The sequence below is a fragment of the Hypanus sabinus genome, chromosome 1, assembly GCF_030144855.1.
Source record: "Hypanus sabinus isolate sHypSab1 chromosome 1, sHypSab1.hap1, whole genome shotgun sequence".
NCBI classification, from domain to species: domain Eukaryota; kingdom Metazoa; phylum Chordata; class Chondrichthyes; order Myliobatiformes; family Dasyatidae; genus Hypanus; species Hypanus sabinus.
Window position 1 is genome coordinate 168,335,034 of NC_082706.1, and position 17,653 is coordinate 168,352,686.

A 17,653-nucleotide genomic window follows, 5' to 3' on the forward strand; every position below is an offset into this window, starting at 1 on the left:
CCCACATGCCCCAGAAGCACTCCTGATGATCCAAGTACCTGAAACCCTTTTCAGTACATCAGCTTTTTCACTATGCTGTCTTCTGTCCTTTCCTCCTAATTCTCAAGTCAAGTCAAGTCAAGTCACCAACATTTGTCAAGACCATGGTGTTACATGACACAGTACAAAAAATTGGACTGAACTACGTAATAAAAAAAAACACAGAGAAAACTACACTAGACTACAGACCTACACTGGACTGCATAAAGTGCACAAAAACAGTGCAGGCATTACAATAAATAATAAACAGGACAGTAGGGCAAGGTGTCAGTCCGGGCTTCGGGTTTTGAGGAGTCTGATGGCTTGGGGGAAGAAACTGTTACATAGTCTGGCCGTGAGAGCCTGAATGCTTCGGAGCCTTTTCCCAGACAGCAGGAGGGAGAAGAGATTGTATGAGGGGTGCATGGGGTCCTTCATAATGCTGTTTGCTTTGTGGATGCAGCGTGTAGTGTAAATGTCCGTGATGGCGGGAAGAGAGACCCCGATGATCTTCTCAGCCGACCTCACCGCAGGGTCTTGCGATCCGAGATGGTGCAATTTCTGAACCAGGCATTCTACTCTCATCAGCACATAATATTGCCACCTCTAGGCAAGTATACCACTTTCAACTAAATTTTTAAAAATCCATCGATAGACCAGCCTGGAAGCAAAAGAATTAATGCTTAGAATTTCCACCCCATTCTATTACCTAAGGGCCCTAGCATGCCTATAACTCCTATCCTAATGCATACTTTGAGTGGATCCAGCTTCCACCCTTCTAGGCCAGCTTGGGCTACACTGGCTTTAGACCAGAAACCAACATGTGCAGAACTTGGCCTTAATTCTGTCTGTTCTAATGTAATCTTACCATAGCACTGAGTACTTCCTTTGAGAACAAATCCAGAAATCACACATGTACTCTAGTTTACACAACATTACATAATGTTGCATTTGTTATTGGCTGCAAAAGGAATAGCAAAGCTGCAGGGAAATACCCAAGACAATTCAAGTGCAAATTCAAGTGAGAAAGGATTGTTTACTTGTACAGGTAAAGTTCAAGAAAATTAATCCAAAAAATTGTTTTGCAATAAATCTGCAAATTATAAAACACTGGTAACAAAATTATTTTCCAGTGAGATATTTGCTAAATCATCCGTAAATATTCCTACAGAACAGAGTAGTTTTCATGCAGCTGGAAACAACAAACTATCTTTGACTTATTTTATGAAATCTACAAGCTCAGAAATTAACCAGTTTATCTTAGTCCTCCCCATGCACAGTGGTCCATCAGCAACCCATAAGTTGTTCATAAAATTGTGTGCTTCTGAATTTGAATCAATTCAGCTTCAGGGGTCTACCACAAAACCATTATCATTAATATTATCCTACTGTAGCCTGCATGAGATGCTTTACAATGCCAGGCCAAGGACTTTTCCTTTCTTGGTCTAAGTTAACAGAATACTTGAATTCATAGCGGTATCATAGGGGTAAATATGTGTAACCGATATCGCCAATCTCTTCAGTGGCAAGAAAAGAGATAAAAAGAATTCTGATTAAATAACCCAAGAGCATCAATGTAAAGGGTGCCATCTGCTGGCCAGCACTGTCAAAGCAAAACACACAAAATGCTGGAGGAACTCACCAGGTCAGGCATCATCCATGGAAATGAAGGTACCCGTCACATTTTCAGGCCAAGACCTTTCTTCAAGACTGGACAATCTCTCAGCCAGATTCTGCAAGTATCAGGAACCATTCAACTCCAATATTTAAGCAAGATTGACCTCTTCCACATTTGAAGCCACAGATTTGATTGGGAAAGCAGGAATCAGAACTAACTTTTATTCAGCAATTCAAACAGGGTTTCCAAGTTGCTGAAGTTTCAGAGAACACTTGTTGTAAATTACCTCTAGGAATAAAGACATGAGCTGAAGTTTGTATTAGTGATTATATGGAAAACTCAGAATAGGATTATGTAAAAGGGCATATGTTCTATTTATTACAGGTACAGTACTCTACTAAATCTTACATGATAGATATTGGCATACCTTTTTGGTATCATTCTCAAGAAGTGAAAAGAAAACACAGCACTGACTTGAGAATGACTGTTGCACCGGTGAAAATTTCTCAGTCTGTGTTATTACACAGAATTTTTCTGATATATTTTATTCAGTATTTATTCTCAATGATTATTAGACTTTAAAAAGTTCATTTGGAAAGTTATTGCATACAATGAGATAATACAAAGTCAAATAGAAACAAGTCGCTAGTATCACACTTCAGGCAGGTTAGGATTTATACCTGCTTTGAAGATTTTCATAGAATTCTTTATGGCATCTGCATGCCTCATTCATGTACAATGATCAAATATGAGGGACTGATATGCCATGTTCTTTCTATAGGAAATGGTTATAGCCAATAAAGAAATATTACAATCCTCTTGTGAAATTAAATAGCTGAAGAAACTTATGTTTAAACATGTAAGACCGATTTTTCTTTGTCGCAACATATCAACCATCACCAGAAAGTTAATGACCATGATATTGTATCCTTTTAAGTTGGAACTAGATTTTTTTCTAGGTTTTCCACAAGGAACAAATTTGGTTACCAACTCTGACCAACCAGCACTTGTGCCATTCCAGTCTCCTGCCCTAATTCATGCATTCTTGTGTTTAATCCAATCTATGCAGCCTGTGAAAAGCACTCCAGCTAAATTTCCTTTTACATATCAGATCAGAATACTGCAACCATGGCCTTTGAATTAAATTCTGGCCAGTTGCCATTCATATCTTGATCTCTTTTCTCTGGTGGTAAAGAAGTTCTCAAAAGTTCACGTTTTTCTCCAAAGAAAACAATATCTCCTTCCATTATTTATCCCTCAAGAAAAATATATCTATTCAGCAAAACAGAGCTTTGGTACCCTTTCCATACATCTTCTCATTATTTTTACATCCCGGAACGCTTCTCTGTAGGGTAAGTCAGGAGACACGCACCAGTTCTCATTGAGGGGAAGCAGTTCAAGTTCCTGGGAGTCCACGTTTCAGATGATCTATCCGAGGCCAAATCATTAAGCTGGCATGCCAGCCACTCTAATTCGATAGGAGTTTGAGGAGATTTGGTATATCACCAAAGACTCTTACAAGTATCGATAGATGTACAGTGGAGAGCATTCTAACTGGTTGCATCACAGCCTTGTATGGAGCAGCCAATGAAGAGGATTGCTAGAGGCTGCAGAAGGTTATAGACTCAGTGAACTCCATTTGTTGCACAGCTTCCTCACCATTCAGCACAACTTCAAGAACTGATGCCTCACAAATGCAGCATTTTCCAGTAAGGATCCTTTTCTTCCGGGACATGTCCTCTTGCTATCAAGGAGGAGATACGATAGCCTGAAAACCCACACTCAGCAACTCAGAAACAGTTTCTTTCCCTCAGCCAGAAAATCTCTGACTGATTTGTGAACCTGTGATCATACCTTGTTATTCTCTTTTTGACTATTTAATTTTGTAATTTATAGTAATCTCATGTCCTTGCACTGTACTACTACTATAAATCAACAAATTTCACATCATATAGGTCAGTAATAAAATACCTGGCCAAAGAATAACATTCGATCATTCTTGGAGCCATTTAATTGGTTGGCTTGGCTGTCATTTTAAGTGCCTGAAACTGTACTTAAATATAACACTGTGATTGATTGGATTTTGCAAGTTAATTGTTCACGAATTATCTTGCAACTATTCTTTGCTTTGTAAATACTTAAGTTGGTATTTAAGTGTGGATTTTAATTGATACACTTTGAGATAAGAATAGCTTGAGCTGTCCAGAGACAAGAATATGAATTATAACAAGTAAGAAAGCCATACATATATAAATCAGTATCCTGAGTCTTAATCAAACCTGAGTTATGAGTTATTTCTTACATTTCCAAATTCAGTAAGAAATAATAGTGCAAGATCATTAAATAATTCTAAGCACTCTGCTTGCGTTGGATTGACCTTAGGCTTGTAATTAACTTTTTGTAAAAATTATTTCTCTAATAAAACTAGTAGCAGACATTGGGTAACAGGAAGATAAAAGCAAATTTTAAGGATACATGTAGCAGAATGAAGTATAGTTAATACTAGTTTCTGCTAGTCAAGTAAATATATGGATGCAGGCTACCAGTAGCGTTCATACTAAGTGATTACCCTGGGCAAAACAGGATAAACCATAGATTAAATCTTTGGACAATTCCTCAGAATTTAATAAATCTAGACTAAGCTTCTTATTAAAGATTTCATTTCTAAAGTGAATTGTTTGTAAAAGAAAAGTAGACACATTTTATTAGAAATTCTTGGAGCTGCAGTATGACCAAAATCTTTATCTTTTTTTTGGATTTGAAGCAAGTTTAACTTTATTTTCTTTATCCTAATTGAATTGACACAACAGTAGACAATCCAAATCATCACTTACAGATGTAAATCTTCTTGACAACACACCCATATGTTGCCAAAAGAAAAAAAGATGATAAATAATTGCAAAGCATATTACCATTTATAGTATGTATACTGCAATTTTACAAATGACTCTCTGGCCAGAGATGACATTCACATTTTCAACATACTATAAATATGCAAGGTTAAAATTCAAAGCATCAGAAGTCATGTGCCGTGACATCATGGGAGTTCTTTGTATAAAATAAAATTAACCTCTTATTAACTTGTTTGTCATCTTCAAGAGTAATTTTCTTTGAAAATAGAATTGATTAAAATTTCAGTAAAATTACAGAAGAGAATGGCAGATACCTAAGAGCAAAGTGCTTAGTTCAACTGTTAAATAAAACAGTATCACAATTAATTGATGACTGACCATTTACATTTTAACTTTTCATAGAGGTCATACTCATGCTGAAAGTTAAGGATGCAGAGGGATCTCATGTACACAATAAAGCAGGGGGTAAATGCTGAAAATTACATGGAAAATAGCTGGACAATATCATCAGATATGATGTCACATTACATAAAGTGGACGATGTTCTCGAAATTCTGTAAGTCACTTGCCTTGAAATTGGAGTTTATGCATTTGTATTGTATTCACTGGGTGCTCTGTTTGACAGTAATTTCAAATCAAAAGCCACAAGGAAAATTGTAAAACTGCGACATCTTGCTTAAAGAGATTAGTGTAGCCCACTGCCCTAAAACAGCATTAAAATATGACCTGCATATTTCACAGATGACAGTTCTTTCTGGGCTCAGAGCTGCCGCATCATTTGCCCAGCAACCCAGATGAAGTAGACCAATGCTTTTCAAAGAGATATCTCTATGATAGGCACAAGCTGCCATGAACAAGGAGAATGTGGGTAATCATGGAAAATGCATATGAGAGAGCAGAAACAGGTGGGATCTAGGTAAAAGGGCATAAATCTTAAAGCATAGAAACACAGAAAACATACAGCACAATACAGGCCCTTCAGCCCACAAAGCTGTGCTGAACATGACCCTACCTCAGGACTACCAAGGCTTTACCCATAGTCCTCTATTTTCTGAGCTCCATGTAGCCATCCAGGAGTCTTTTAAAAGACCCTGTCATTTCCATCTCCACCACTTCTGCTGGCAGCCCATTCCATGCACTTACCACACTCTGCGCAAAAAACTTACCTCTGACATCTCCTCTGCACCAGCTTCCAAGCACCTTAAAACTGTGCCCTCTCATGCTAGCCACTTCAGCTCTGGGGAGAAGCCTCTGACTAGCCACACGATCAATGAATTTAAATACCTTGTACACCTCTATCAGGTCACCTCTCCCCCCCCCCCCCCCCCCCATCGCTCCAAGGAGAAAAGGCCGAGTTCACTCAACCTATTCTCCTAAGGCATACTCCCCAATCCAGGCAACATCCCTGTAAATCTCCTCTGCATCCTTCTATGGTTTCCACATCCTTCCTATAGTGAGGCGACCAGAACTGAGCACAATACTCCAAGTGGGGTCTGACCAGGGTCCTATATAGCTGCAACTTTACCTCTTGGATCTTAAACTCAATCCCATGATTGATGAAGGCCAATGCACCGCATACCTTCTTAACCAGAGTCAACCTGCGTAGTAACTTTGAGTGTCCTATGGACTCAGACCCCAAGATCCCTCTGATCCTCCACACTGCCAAGAGTCTTACCATTAAAGCTTTATTCAGCCATCACATTTAACCTACCAAAATGAACCACCTCAGGCTACAATTTCCTGGACTATCCTCCAGAACCTCTCCCAACCCCATTGATGATGCAAAAATCATTGCTCCAGAACCTCTCCCAACCCCATTGATGATGCAAAAATCATTGCTAGAGGCTCAGCAATCTCCTCCCCCCAGTAGCCTGGGGTACATCGAATCCGGTCCCAGTGACTTATCCAACTTGATGCTTTCCAAAAACTCTAGCACATCCTCTTCCTTAATATCTACATGCTGAAGCTTTTCAGTCAGCAGCAAGTCATCCCTACAATCGCCAAGATCTTTTTCCATAGTGAGTACTGAAGCAAAGTATTCATTAAGTACCTCTGCTATTTCCTCCGGTTCCATACACATTTTTCCACTGTCACACTTGATTGGTCCTATTCTCTCATGTCTTGTCCTCTTGCTCTTCACATATTTCTAGAATGCCTTGGGGTTTTCCTTAATCTGGTCTGCCAAGGTCTTCTCATGGTCCCTTATGGCTCTCCTAAATTCATTCTTAAGCTCCTTCCTGCTAGCCTTATAATCTTCTAGATTCCTATCATTAGCTAGTTTTTTGAACCTTCTGTAAGCTCTTCTTTTCTACTTGACTAAATTTATAACAGCGTTTGTACACTACGGTTCCTGTACCTGACCATCCTTTCCATGTCTCATTGGAACATACCTACACAGAACCCCACACAAATATCCCCTGAACATTTGCCAAATTTCTTCCATAGGTTTCCCTGAGAACATCTGTTTCAAAATTATTCTTCCAAGTTTCTGCCTAATAGCCTCATATTTCCCCTTGCTTCAATTAAACGTTTCCCTAACTTGACTGTTCCTATCCCTCTCCAATGCTGTGATCAAGGAAATAGAATTGCGATCACTATCTCCAAAATGCTCTCACACCGAGAGACCTGACACCTGACCAGGTTCATTTCCCAATACAGGATCAAGTATAGACTCTCCTCTTGTTGGCTTATCCACATATTGTGTCAAGAAACACAACCCTGTTATTATTACTCCTTTCCAGAATCTGTCTTCCTATTGGCTACTTGATGTCCCTTTTACTATTGGGTGGTCTATAAAATACACCCAGCAGAGTTATTGACCTCTTCCTATTCCTAACTTACACCCACAGAGACTCCATAGACAACCCCTCCATGGCTTCCTCCTTTTCTGCAGTCATGACACTATCTCTGATCAACAGTGCCACGCCCCCCACCTCTTTTGCCTCCCTCCCTACCCTTTCTGAAACATCTAAAGCCTGGCACCTGAAGTAACCATTCCTGCCCCTGCACCATCCAAGTCTCTGTAATAGCCACACATCAGGGAAATGTACAGAAGAAATGTGGCGTATTTTCAGGGGATATTTGCGTAGTTCAGCATAGATCCATTCCAATGAGACAGGGAAAGGATGGTAGGGTACAGGAACTATGGTGTACAAAGGTTGTTGTAAATCTAGTCAAGGTCTAGGTCGTGCCTTATGAGCCCAGTTGAATTTTTTGAGGATGTGACTAAACACATTGATGAAGGTAGAGCAGTAGATGTAGTCTATATGGATTTCAGCAAGGCACTTGACAAGGTACCCCATGCAAGGCTTATTGAAAAAGTAAGGAGGCATGGGAGCCAAGTTGCTTTGTGGATCCAGAACTGGCTTAGCCTGGATGAAGAAGTAGAGGAATGGGTTAGTAAATTTGCTGATGACGCAAAGGTTGAAGGTGCTGTGGATTGTGTGGAGGGTTGTCAGAGGTTTCAGCGGATATAAAACTGGACTGAGAAGTGGCAGATGGAGTTCAACCCAGATAAGTGTGATGTGGTTCATTTTGGTAGGTCAAATATGATAACAAAATATAGTATTAATGGTAAGACTCTTGGCAGTGTGGAGGATCAAAGGGATCTTGGGGCACTCAAAGTTGCTGTGCAGGTTGACTGTGTGGTTAAGAAGGCATACGGTGCATTGGCCTTCATCAACCATGGGATTGAGTTTAGAGGCCGATAGGTAATGTTGCAGCTCTACAGGACCCTGGTCAGGCCCCCCTTGGAGTACTGTGCTCAGTTCTGTTCATCTCACTACAGGAAGGATGTGGAAACTATAGAGTGGGGGCAGAGGAGATTTACAGGGATGTTGCCTGGATTGGGGAACATGTCTTCTGAGAATAGGTTGAGTGAACTCGGCCTTTTTTCCTAGGAGCGATGGAGGATGAGAGGTGACCTGATAGAGATATATAAGGCGATAAGGGGCATTGACTATGTGGATAGTCAGAGGTTTTTTCCCAGGGCTGAAATGGCTAGCATGAGAGGGCACAGTTTTAACGTGCTTGGAAATAGGTACAGAGGAGATGTCAGGAGTGAGTTGTTTTACACAGAGAGTGGTGAGTGCAAGGAATGGGCTGCTGGCGACGGTGGTGGAGGCGGATATGATAGGGTCTTTAAAGAGACACCTGGACAGGTACATGGAGCTCAGAAAAATAGAGGGCTATGGGTAGCCCTAGGTAATTTCTGAGGTAAGGATATTTTTGGCACAGCTTTGTGGGCCGAAGGGCCTGTATTGTGCTGTAGGTTTTCTATGTTTCTATGAAAAGCTGGAGGAACTCAGCAGACTAGACAGCATCTATGAAAAAGGGTAAACAGGTCCTGATGAAGGGTCTCAGCCCAAAATGCCTATTGTTGGAAGATGTATGAATGGTAGAGGTGGGTGGATATTGTGTTCATAGAAAAAGAGCACTGGAGTCATGGGAAACCATACCTGCTGAAGCATCATGGTTGCCAAATAATGGGCTCATGGATTATTGGAGTTCTTCTAGTAAATGAATTTAATCAATAACTGCATTACTGATGTATCATGTGAGTGTAAACAGAATGAACCTTGGTCCTTTTTGATCCAGTTGTCCCTTGTTAGTAAAACCAAAATCAAACGTTCAGGTTAGCTATTATGGGAAAGACTGGAAAGCCATTTGCTTAACCTACAATTCATAGAAAGAGCCAAAGGTCCTCAAAATGGAGTTATATTCAATATATCAAAAGTAAGTGTAAATATGTGAAAAAGAGACATTTTCCCCTGGTTTTAATATCAGATTTGTACTGTATATATGGCATGATTTGAGTCTGTTTTGAAATACAGATGGCCCTAATATTATAGGAGTTGGAATATTGTATATTCATCATTATGGATTTCACAAATTTCATTACTTACATCAGTGATATTAAACCTGATTCTGATTTTAATTCTATAACTGCTCTCATTCACTCACACCCTGTTAAAGCAGGAAACAAGGCTGAAACATGAGGAGATCTAGTTGATAAATTTCATCAGTGTATTTGGGGTTCTGAGGATCTCTGGATTTCACTATTCCATACACTTAGTGAGAAAAGGTTCCCAAATGATGTCGGTTAGCCTGCAGCTAAATTGGGTCTCTGTTTTCCAGATTGTACATAGTTGTCAAATTCCTGATGGATTCAGCACACAAGATTTGAGACAAATTACAAACTTCTTAATTCTGAAGAGTAGGGAGAATGTCTTGATATGGAAACACACATAAATGTCAAAGATTATTAAGCAGATGGTGAACTGAATGTTACATAAAGGTAATAGATCTTCATAACAAATCCTCTTACTATCAATGGATATTAAATTAACTTTTCAAGAGTTGGCCAGCTGTTTTCAGAGTTAACAGTTATAATAAGTTATTTAGTCATATTGGAGATCTATTTTCAAGCCTAACACCAATTATGCACAACTGGACAAGAAAATATACATGGGCTCTTCTGATGGAATTTAATAGGTCATTGTTCAGGTAAAAGCTGAGGACTTATGCCAAACGTATTACAAGTTAGCATTAATAGGGGCTTATATAATAATAATATTAATTGTTGAAAAGTACAAAGAGCACTGCAGACTTTTCTCATTGGAATGTAAGTCCTTTAAAACTTCCTTCTGAGTAGACATAAAGACTTAATTTCTAATACTAAAGCTTTATTTATAAAGCTTGTGCTGATCTGCAAAAATGGATTTTGCAAATTTTATTAATTGATCTTCAAATTATTATTTTATTGTCATCAAGTCAGACAGTCATAGAAAAGTACAGCATAGAGACAGGGCTTTTGGCCCAGCTGGTCCATGCCAAACCATTTAAACTGCCTACTTCCCTCAACCTGCACCAGGACCTTAGCGCTCCATACCCCTACCAACCATGTACCTATCCAAACTTCTCTTAAATGTTGAAATCCAGCTCGGGTGCACCACTTGCGCTGGCAGTTCATTCCACACTCTCACCACCCTCTAAGTAAAGAGGCTTCCCCTCATGTTCCCTTAAGCTTTTCACCTTCCACCCTTAACCTATGCCCTGCAATTGTAGAAAGTTGACAAAAACTGCACACAATACTCTAAATTAGGCCTCACCAGTGTCTTATACAACTTCAACATAACATCCCATATTCTATAATCAGTACGCTGATTTATCAAGTTCAATGTACTAAAAGTTTCTTTACAAACCTATCATCCAATGACACCACTTTCAATGAATTATGGACCTGTATTCCCAGATACCTTTGTTCTACAGGACTCCTCAGTGCCCTACAGTTCACTGGTTGCTCCACCCGAAGTGCAACACCTTCTGCTTGTCAGCATTATATTCCACCTGTCATTTTTCAGCCCATTTTTTCCGCTGGTCCAGATCACACTGCAAGCCATGAGAATGTTTATACTGTCCACCTCATCCCAAATCTTGGTTTCATCCACAAATTTGCTGATTCAGTTAACCACATTATTATCGAGATTGTTGATAGAGATGACAAACAACAATGGACCGAGCACGGATCCCTGCAACACTCTACTGGTCACAGCTCTGCAGTAAGAGAGACAATCATCTACTACCACTTTCTGGCTTCTCCCACAGAGTCAATGTCTAATCCAGATCACTACCTCATCTTGAATGTTGAATGATTGAACCTTCTTGACCAGCTTCCCATGCAGATCCTTATCAACTGCCGTGCTAATGTCCAACATCCACTACATTGCCTTTATCAGAGGTAACTTCTTTGAAAAACTCTATAAGATTGGCTAGACACAAACTACCATGCACAAAGCCATGCTGACCATGTCCAAAAATACTCATAAATCCAATCCCTTAGAATACTTTCCAATAACTTTCCCACTACTGCTGTCAGGGTCACCGCCATTTAAGTTCCTGGTTTATTTTTAGAGCCTTTCTTAAACAGCAGAGCAACATTAGCTATCCTCCAATACTCTGGTTTCTTCCTGCCGCTAAAGATGATTTAAATATCTCTGCTAGGGCCCCGGCAATTTCTGCACTTGCCTCCCACAGAGTCTGAGGGAACACTTAGTCAGGCCTTGTGGATTTATCCACCCTAATTTGCCTCAAAACAAAAAAATACCTCTTCCTCTGAAATCTGTATAGAGTCCATGAAGTTTATGGTGTTTTGCCTCACTTCTATAGACTCTGTGTCTGTGTCCTAAGTAAATACCAATGCAAAAAATGCCTTTAAGATCTTCCATTTTGACTCCATGCATGGATTACCATTCTGGTCTTCCAGAGGTCTAATTTTGTCCCTTGCAATCCTTTTGCTCTTAACATATCTGTAGAATCCATTCTGACTCTCCTTCACTTTGTTTGCAAAGACAACCTCATGCTTTATTTTAGCTCTCCTGATTACTTCCTAAAGTGTTCTCGTGCATTTCTTAAACTCCGTATGAACTTCATTTGTTCCTATCTCCCGATATCTGCTATGCACTGCCTTTTTTTAATTAACTGGGGTCTCCTTAGCTCTTGAGAACAGAGATCCCCTAAACCTATTGTCTTTACCTTTTATTCTGACAGGTACATACTCAAAATTTCACCTTTGAAGGCCTCCCACTATCAAGTACATTTTTGCCAGAAATTAGCCTGTCCCAATCTACACTTGCCAGATCCTTTCTGCTATCATCAAAATTGGCCTTTCTCCAATATAGAATTTCAGCCTGTGGACCAGACCAAACTTCCTGCATATTTGCTTTGAAATTGCTGGCATTATGATGTTACAAATGAGGAGCAACTCTGGGCAGAAGGGTACAGAATCGCCAATGCCCGCACATTTTTGAGAATTTTCTCTTTTTGAGAATCACAAGATCGCTATTATTTCGGGTCTGATACCCAGGTAATGAGAGAGATACACAACATGTCAGTAATGAGAGAGAGACAACGCCAGGATGCACAAGGTGGAATGTCTCCTATTGACAAAGAGAGAGATTACTGCTATTGTCTCTTGAAGGAGGAATTGTGATTGAGTACTGTTCTATTCATTGAAACCCCTCAGGGGGCAGCCAGAGTGGTCTGGTTGAGGGATTGCATCATCCCAACCTGACTGACATCTGAGACCCCGTGAGTGAGGATAAAAGTAGGGTCTGGGGAACACCCCTCAGATGCACCAGGAGAGACGCTACGAGACCGGTGGGGGCTTGTGCGTGTGTCCACCCTTGCCTGGGTGATGAGTCCTCCACGGAAAGGTCTAGCTAAAGGATGAATACGGATCAAGATCGTAAAAGGAAAGTCGGCAAGTTTTTCTCTCTCTCTCTCTCTCCAACAATTGCAACACAGTGATCAACAATGTATCCTGTATGAACTGAACTGAACTTTATATTTCCATTGGACAATTCATTATTCCCTAGACAACAAAAGAGCTTATTTCTTATTGATTATTATTATATGCACACTTTTAGGTTTAGTATTGATGACATATGTTATCTGTATATTTGCATTGATATTATTTTTGTGTATTTTTACTAATAAAAACGGTTAAAAATAGTATCATCAGACTTCAACAGATACTCCTACCTTTGCTGGTACGACACCCAGTTACGGGATTCGTAACAACTTGGGGCCTCGTCTCGAGATTTGATACCAAATTGGAGGGCCAGTAAATCTGGCTTTTAAGTCCAGACTTGGATCTGGTTGCACGGGTAACCAGACGGGAAACCAGCAAAGATGGACGTAGATGAACTTACACATAAACATGACTTTGAAAGCGCTAGAGGGGGCCACAAAGTCGGACTTGGTAAATATTGCAAAAGGACTAAATCTCACAGAGGTGAGGTTGTCAATGAAAAAGTGAGAGATGCGGAGGGCAACTCAGTATTATATTGAGACGAATGTGTTTTCGGCTGAGGTATTGGACAATATCCCTGAAAAGGTACCAGCTATTGGGACGGCTCAGTTAGAGTTGGAGAAATTGAGGCTGGACGCGGAACAAAGGAAAAGGGAGTATGAGCTCCAGCTGAAGGAGTTAGAGGTGAAAAGGGAGAAAGAAAGAGCTGAAAAGCAGATGGAGTATGAGAAGGAGAAACAGAGGCAGTATGAGCTGGACATGGAGAAGTTAAGGCAAGAGCGAAGAGCTCAAGGGGCGGACCGAGAGGAGAGGTTTAATGTTAGTAGGGAGTTTAGGTTAGTACCTACTTCCGTTCAAGGAGACGGATGTTGATAGTTATTTCTTGCATTTTGAAAAGGTGGCAGTGAATCAGAAGTGGCCCAGAGCACAGTGGGTGGCGTTGTTACAAAGTGTGTTAAAAGGGAAGGCACAACGGGCATATGCAGCGTTGTCTGTGGAGGAGGAGGAGTCTGAGAATTACGAGGAAGTAAAACAGGCCATTCTTTGGGCCTATGAATTGGTACCTGAGGCATATAGACAAAAGTTCAGAAATTTAAAGGAAGTGTGGAATCAGACATATGCAGAGTTTGCCTATGAGAAGGGTGTGCTCTTGGATCGTTGGTGTGCGGCAGAAAGGGTGGAAGAGGATTTTCGGCATTTCAGGGGATTAATTCTGATTGAGGAATTTAAAGGTTGTGTTTCGGATGATATCCGGATGCATTTGAATGAGAAGCCGAACAAATCCATATCCGAATTTGCCAGGTTTGCAGATGAGTATGCCCTAACCCACAAGACAAAGTTTTCCTCGAATAAAAGTTACCAGAAAGACCGTATGAACGGTAGAGAAAGCCCGCCAGCTGAGGCAGAAATTCAGCCAGGAGCTAGTGGTAAAAATAAGGAGGAAGAAAGGCAAGACAGCAGGAGGGTCCTGGCTTGACCTGTTTTAATTGTGGAAAGGTGGGTCATATTGCATCTAAGTGCTTTGCTTCGAGGAAGGAGACAGGAAAAGGGAAAGCAGCAGTCCCTACAGGATGTATTGTGTCGATCAGCAAATCGATGAGAAAGCCCCAGGTAGATAGAATACGAGAGGGGCGTGAGAAATTTATTTCAGAAGGGACCGTGTCTGTGAAAGAGGGAGAAACACCAGTTCCAGTGCAGATCTGGAGAAATACTAGAGCTGAACAGTCATTGATTCTCAGTAAGGTACTAGATTTTGGTCCTGAGACTGGAGAGGTAGTTTTGAGAGGCATAGGAAAAGGGACAGAAGCTGTGCCTTTCCATAGGATCATTATAAATTGTGATCTCGTATCTGGACCAGTTGAAATAGGGGTGCGATCAGGATTTCCGAGAGCTGGCGTGAACGTCCTTCTTGGTAATGATTTAGCAGGTGGTGAGGTTTGGTCAGCAATGAAGCTGACGAGCCAGCCTGTAAGTGTTGAGGACCCGCCCCTAGGTTCCAAGATCTATCCCAAAAGCGATCACTCGCAGCATGTCGAGAAAGGCAGCTGAGAAAGAGACCAGTTTAGATCAGTCCAGTATCGATTTGGCTGAGACATTTTTACCGACCCTGTACCTAGAGGGGTTAGAGGGTGGTAAAACGGAGAATAGGGAGGTGAAAGAGAGTAAGGGAGAGGAGGTAGACCTGCCCTTAGCCAGGGGGAAATTTATAGAGGCACGGAGTAAAAAATGAGAAACAGATAAGGCTGTTAGAAGGTCCAGGGTTGGACATGGATGATCTGTCTGGCTTGACAGGACTGTTTGAAGAAGTTGAAGAATTTAAATGTGTTCCAGATAATGAAATGAGGGCAGTCCTAGATGAAAAGGATGCCATTACCTTGAAGAAGTCTGCTGGGTTAGCAGATGAGGTTGTTTTAACCCGCGGGGTTGAGTTTACTCCGGAAGGGTGTTGCCCAGAGAGTAACTGGGAGGATCAGGGGAACTTAGAATTTGAAAAGGGGACAGGTATTGAAAGACTGGAAGAGGCAGATGTCCCATTGGAGTATGTGATGCATGTGGTACTGAACCTAGTAATGAAACTCATGAAAAGTCTGAGGTATCTGATTCAGTTAAAAAGGAATGCAGTCCTTGTGGGTCAGATGGGCTTGGTTAGGTGAAGAAAGGGTTAATCTTGGTACCAGTGGGAAGTGAGAATTCCCAGTTGTTTGTGTTCGAAGGTGTGTTAGAAGTTAGTGAGGAGATAAAAGGTGGTGATGTGGATATTATTATTGAAGGAGAAGGAAAAAGGGTAGTTCCTAAATTGAATAAAGAAAATTTAAAGTCTGGATTGGTGTCAGAAGCAGTAACCAGGCTGAAAGAACAATGGCTTGTTAACAAGGTGCCTGCAAATCAATTACAGTTTAATTTGGAATGTAAAGGTGCCCCACTCGCTAATGTTATTCAAGGGAGTGCTGTGAACAGGCAGAATTTGAAATGGTGTTTGGACAAAGAGGGTTCGCTTGCAGATATTAAACTGAAAACCAATAGAATGAAGGGTCCTGAAGATAAAACTAACGACTTGCTTAAAAATAAAGAATTGTGTGGAAGTTCAGTAGATGGGCTAAGTTTGGAAAACATTTTGATAAAATAACTCCTATGAAAGGAGTATGCAAAGGCCTATTCCACACTGGTGAGCAAGCAAAGCACGTGCGAGTTAAGTGGAAAAGGGGCGAGGGTTGACAGGGTGCCACTTTGGATAACAGAATCTGGTTTTAAGGGATTTCAACCAAGCATGTAAATAATAAAGACAACACCATGGAAGATTGACTGTTAAGTTTAAAAGTAAAATAAAGATTAGTATTTGCATAACCTATTGTAATGTATTACAGAATAATCACACATGTATTGGTTCACATTTTGTATTAAATACTTAAGATCACAACCCTTTAGTTTTGTTTTGCTGAAGAAAAGGAATAAAAAAGTGGTTATTAAATTGGAGTCTGATGCTGCAAGAATTTCATATTAAGATACAGCATATTAAAGGAAGTGATAATGTGCTCGCTGACTGTTTATCTAGATGCTGAATTGAATGTATAACTGTATTACACTGTAGTGAAAAAACTCTTTTGTATTGCGTTAGATTCTGAAATTCTGTAAGACTCTGTATTAGTTAACTTTTCCCAGTGGTAAAAATCCTTAGAAGGATGGGGGTGTTACGAATGAGGAGCAACTCTGATGGGCAGAAGGGTACAGAATCGCTAATGCCCACCCCCCCCCCTTTTTGAGAATCGCAAGATCACTATTATTTCGCGTCTGATACCCAGGAAATGAGAGAGATACACAGCATGTCAGTGATGAGAGAGACAATGCCAGGATACACAAGGTGGAGTGTCTCCTATTGACAAAGAGAGAGATTACTGCTATTGTCTCTTGGAGGAGGAATCGTGTATTGAGTACTGTTCTATTCATTGAAACCCCTCGGGGGCAACCAGAGTGGTCTGGTTGAGGGATTGCATCATCCCAACCTGATTGACATCTGAGACCCTGTGAGTGGGGATAAAAGTAGGGTCTGGGGATCACCCCTCAGACACACCAGCCTGTATGAACTGAACTGAACTTTATATTTCCATTGGACAATTCATTATCCCTTAGACAACGATAGAGCTTATTTCTTATTGATTATTATTATACCCGCACTTTTAGATTTAGTATTGATGACGTATGTTTTCTGTATATTTGCATTGATATTATTTTTTGTGTATTTTTACTAATAAAAATGGTTAAAAATAGTATCATCAGACTTCAATGGATACTCCTATCTTTGCTGGTAAGACACCCAATTACGGGGTTCGTAACAATGATTGCTAAATGCTAAGTGTTCCCCTACACAAACTTATATCTTCTACCCTGTCATATTCCCTATGAGCAGATCAGGTATCAACAAGCTGTCTCTTTGGGAATTCTAGGTACTGATTAAGAAAACTTACCGGAACACATTTAACAAACTCTTTCCCATCTAGTCCTTTTATAGTTTGGGATTCCCACTCAATATGTGGAAAGTTAAAATCACCTACTATTACATCTCAAGTGTAGAGTGTCCTCCTGCTTCAAAACATCCAGCATTGTCCCTATACCTAAAAAGACCAAGGTAACATAGCTGAACGACTGGTGTCCTGTCGCACTGACCTCGATAATAAGCAAATGCTTTGAGAGGCTGGTCAAGGACTACATCTGCAGCTTGCTACCACCCACACTGGACCTCCTAAAATTTAACTACAGACACAACCAATCGACAGTTGACTCAATAACCACAGCTCTACACACTGTCCTTACAAACCTGGAGAGGAGGGATGCTTATGTGAGAGTGCTGTTCTTGGA

The 17,653-nt window shown here is 40.6% G+C and overlaps 1 protein-coding gene across 8 annotated transcripts in view; it reads right to left on the reverse strand.

Moving 5' to 3' along the window:
- alkal1 (ALK and LTK ligand 1) overlaps window positions 1-17,653 on the reverse strand; it is an 85,873-nt gene that overhangs the window by 49,466 nt on the left and 18,754 nt on the right. Inside the window, exon 1 of one of the 8 annotated variants that reach the window (XM_059980933.1) lies at window positions 3,608-3,646. The exons of 6 other annotated variants lie outside the window; for them this stretch is intronic. Coding sequence is in view for 1 of the 2 variants with exons in the window: in XM_059980897.1 (XP_059836880.1) it covers window positions 2,936-2,948 (13 nt within the window). In the remaining variant the exon portion in view is untranslated. Of the gene's footprint in view, window positions 1-2,935; window positions 3,557-3,607; window positions 3,647-17,653 lie in introns of those variants that run through there. One more of the 8 variants, XM_059980897.1, reaches the window with a different exon arrangement.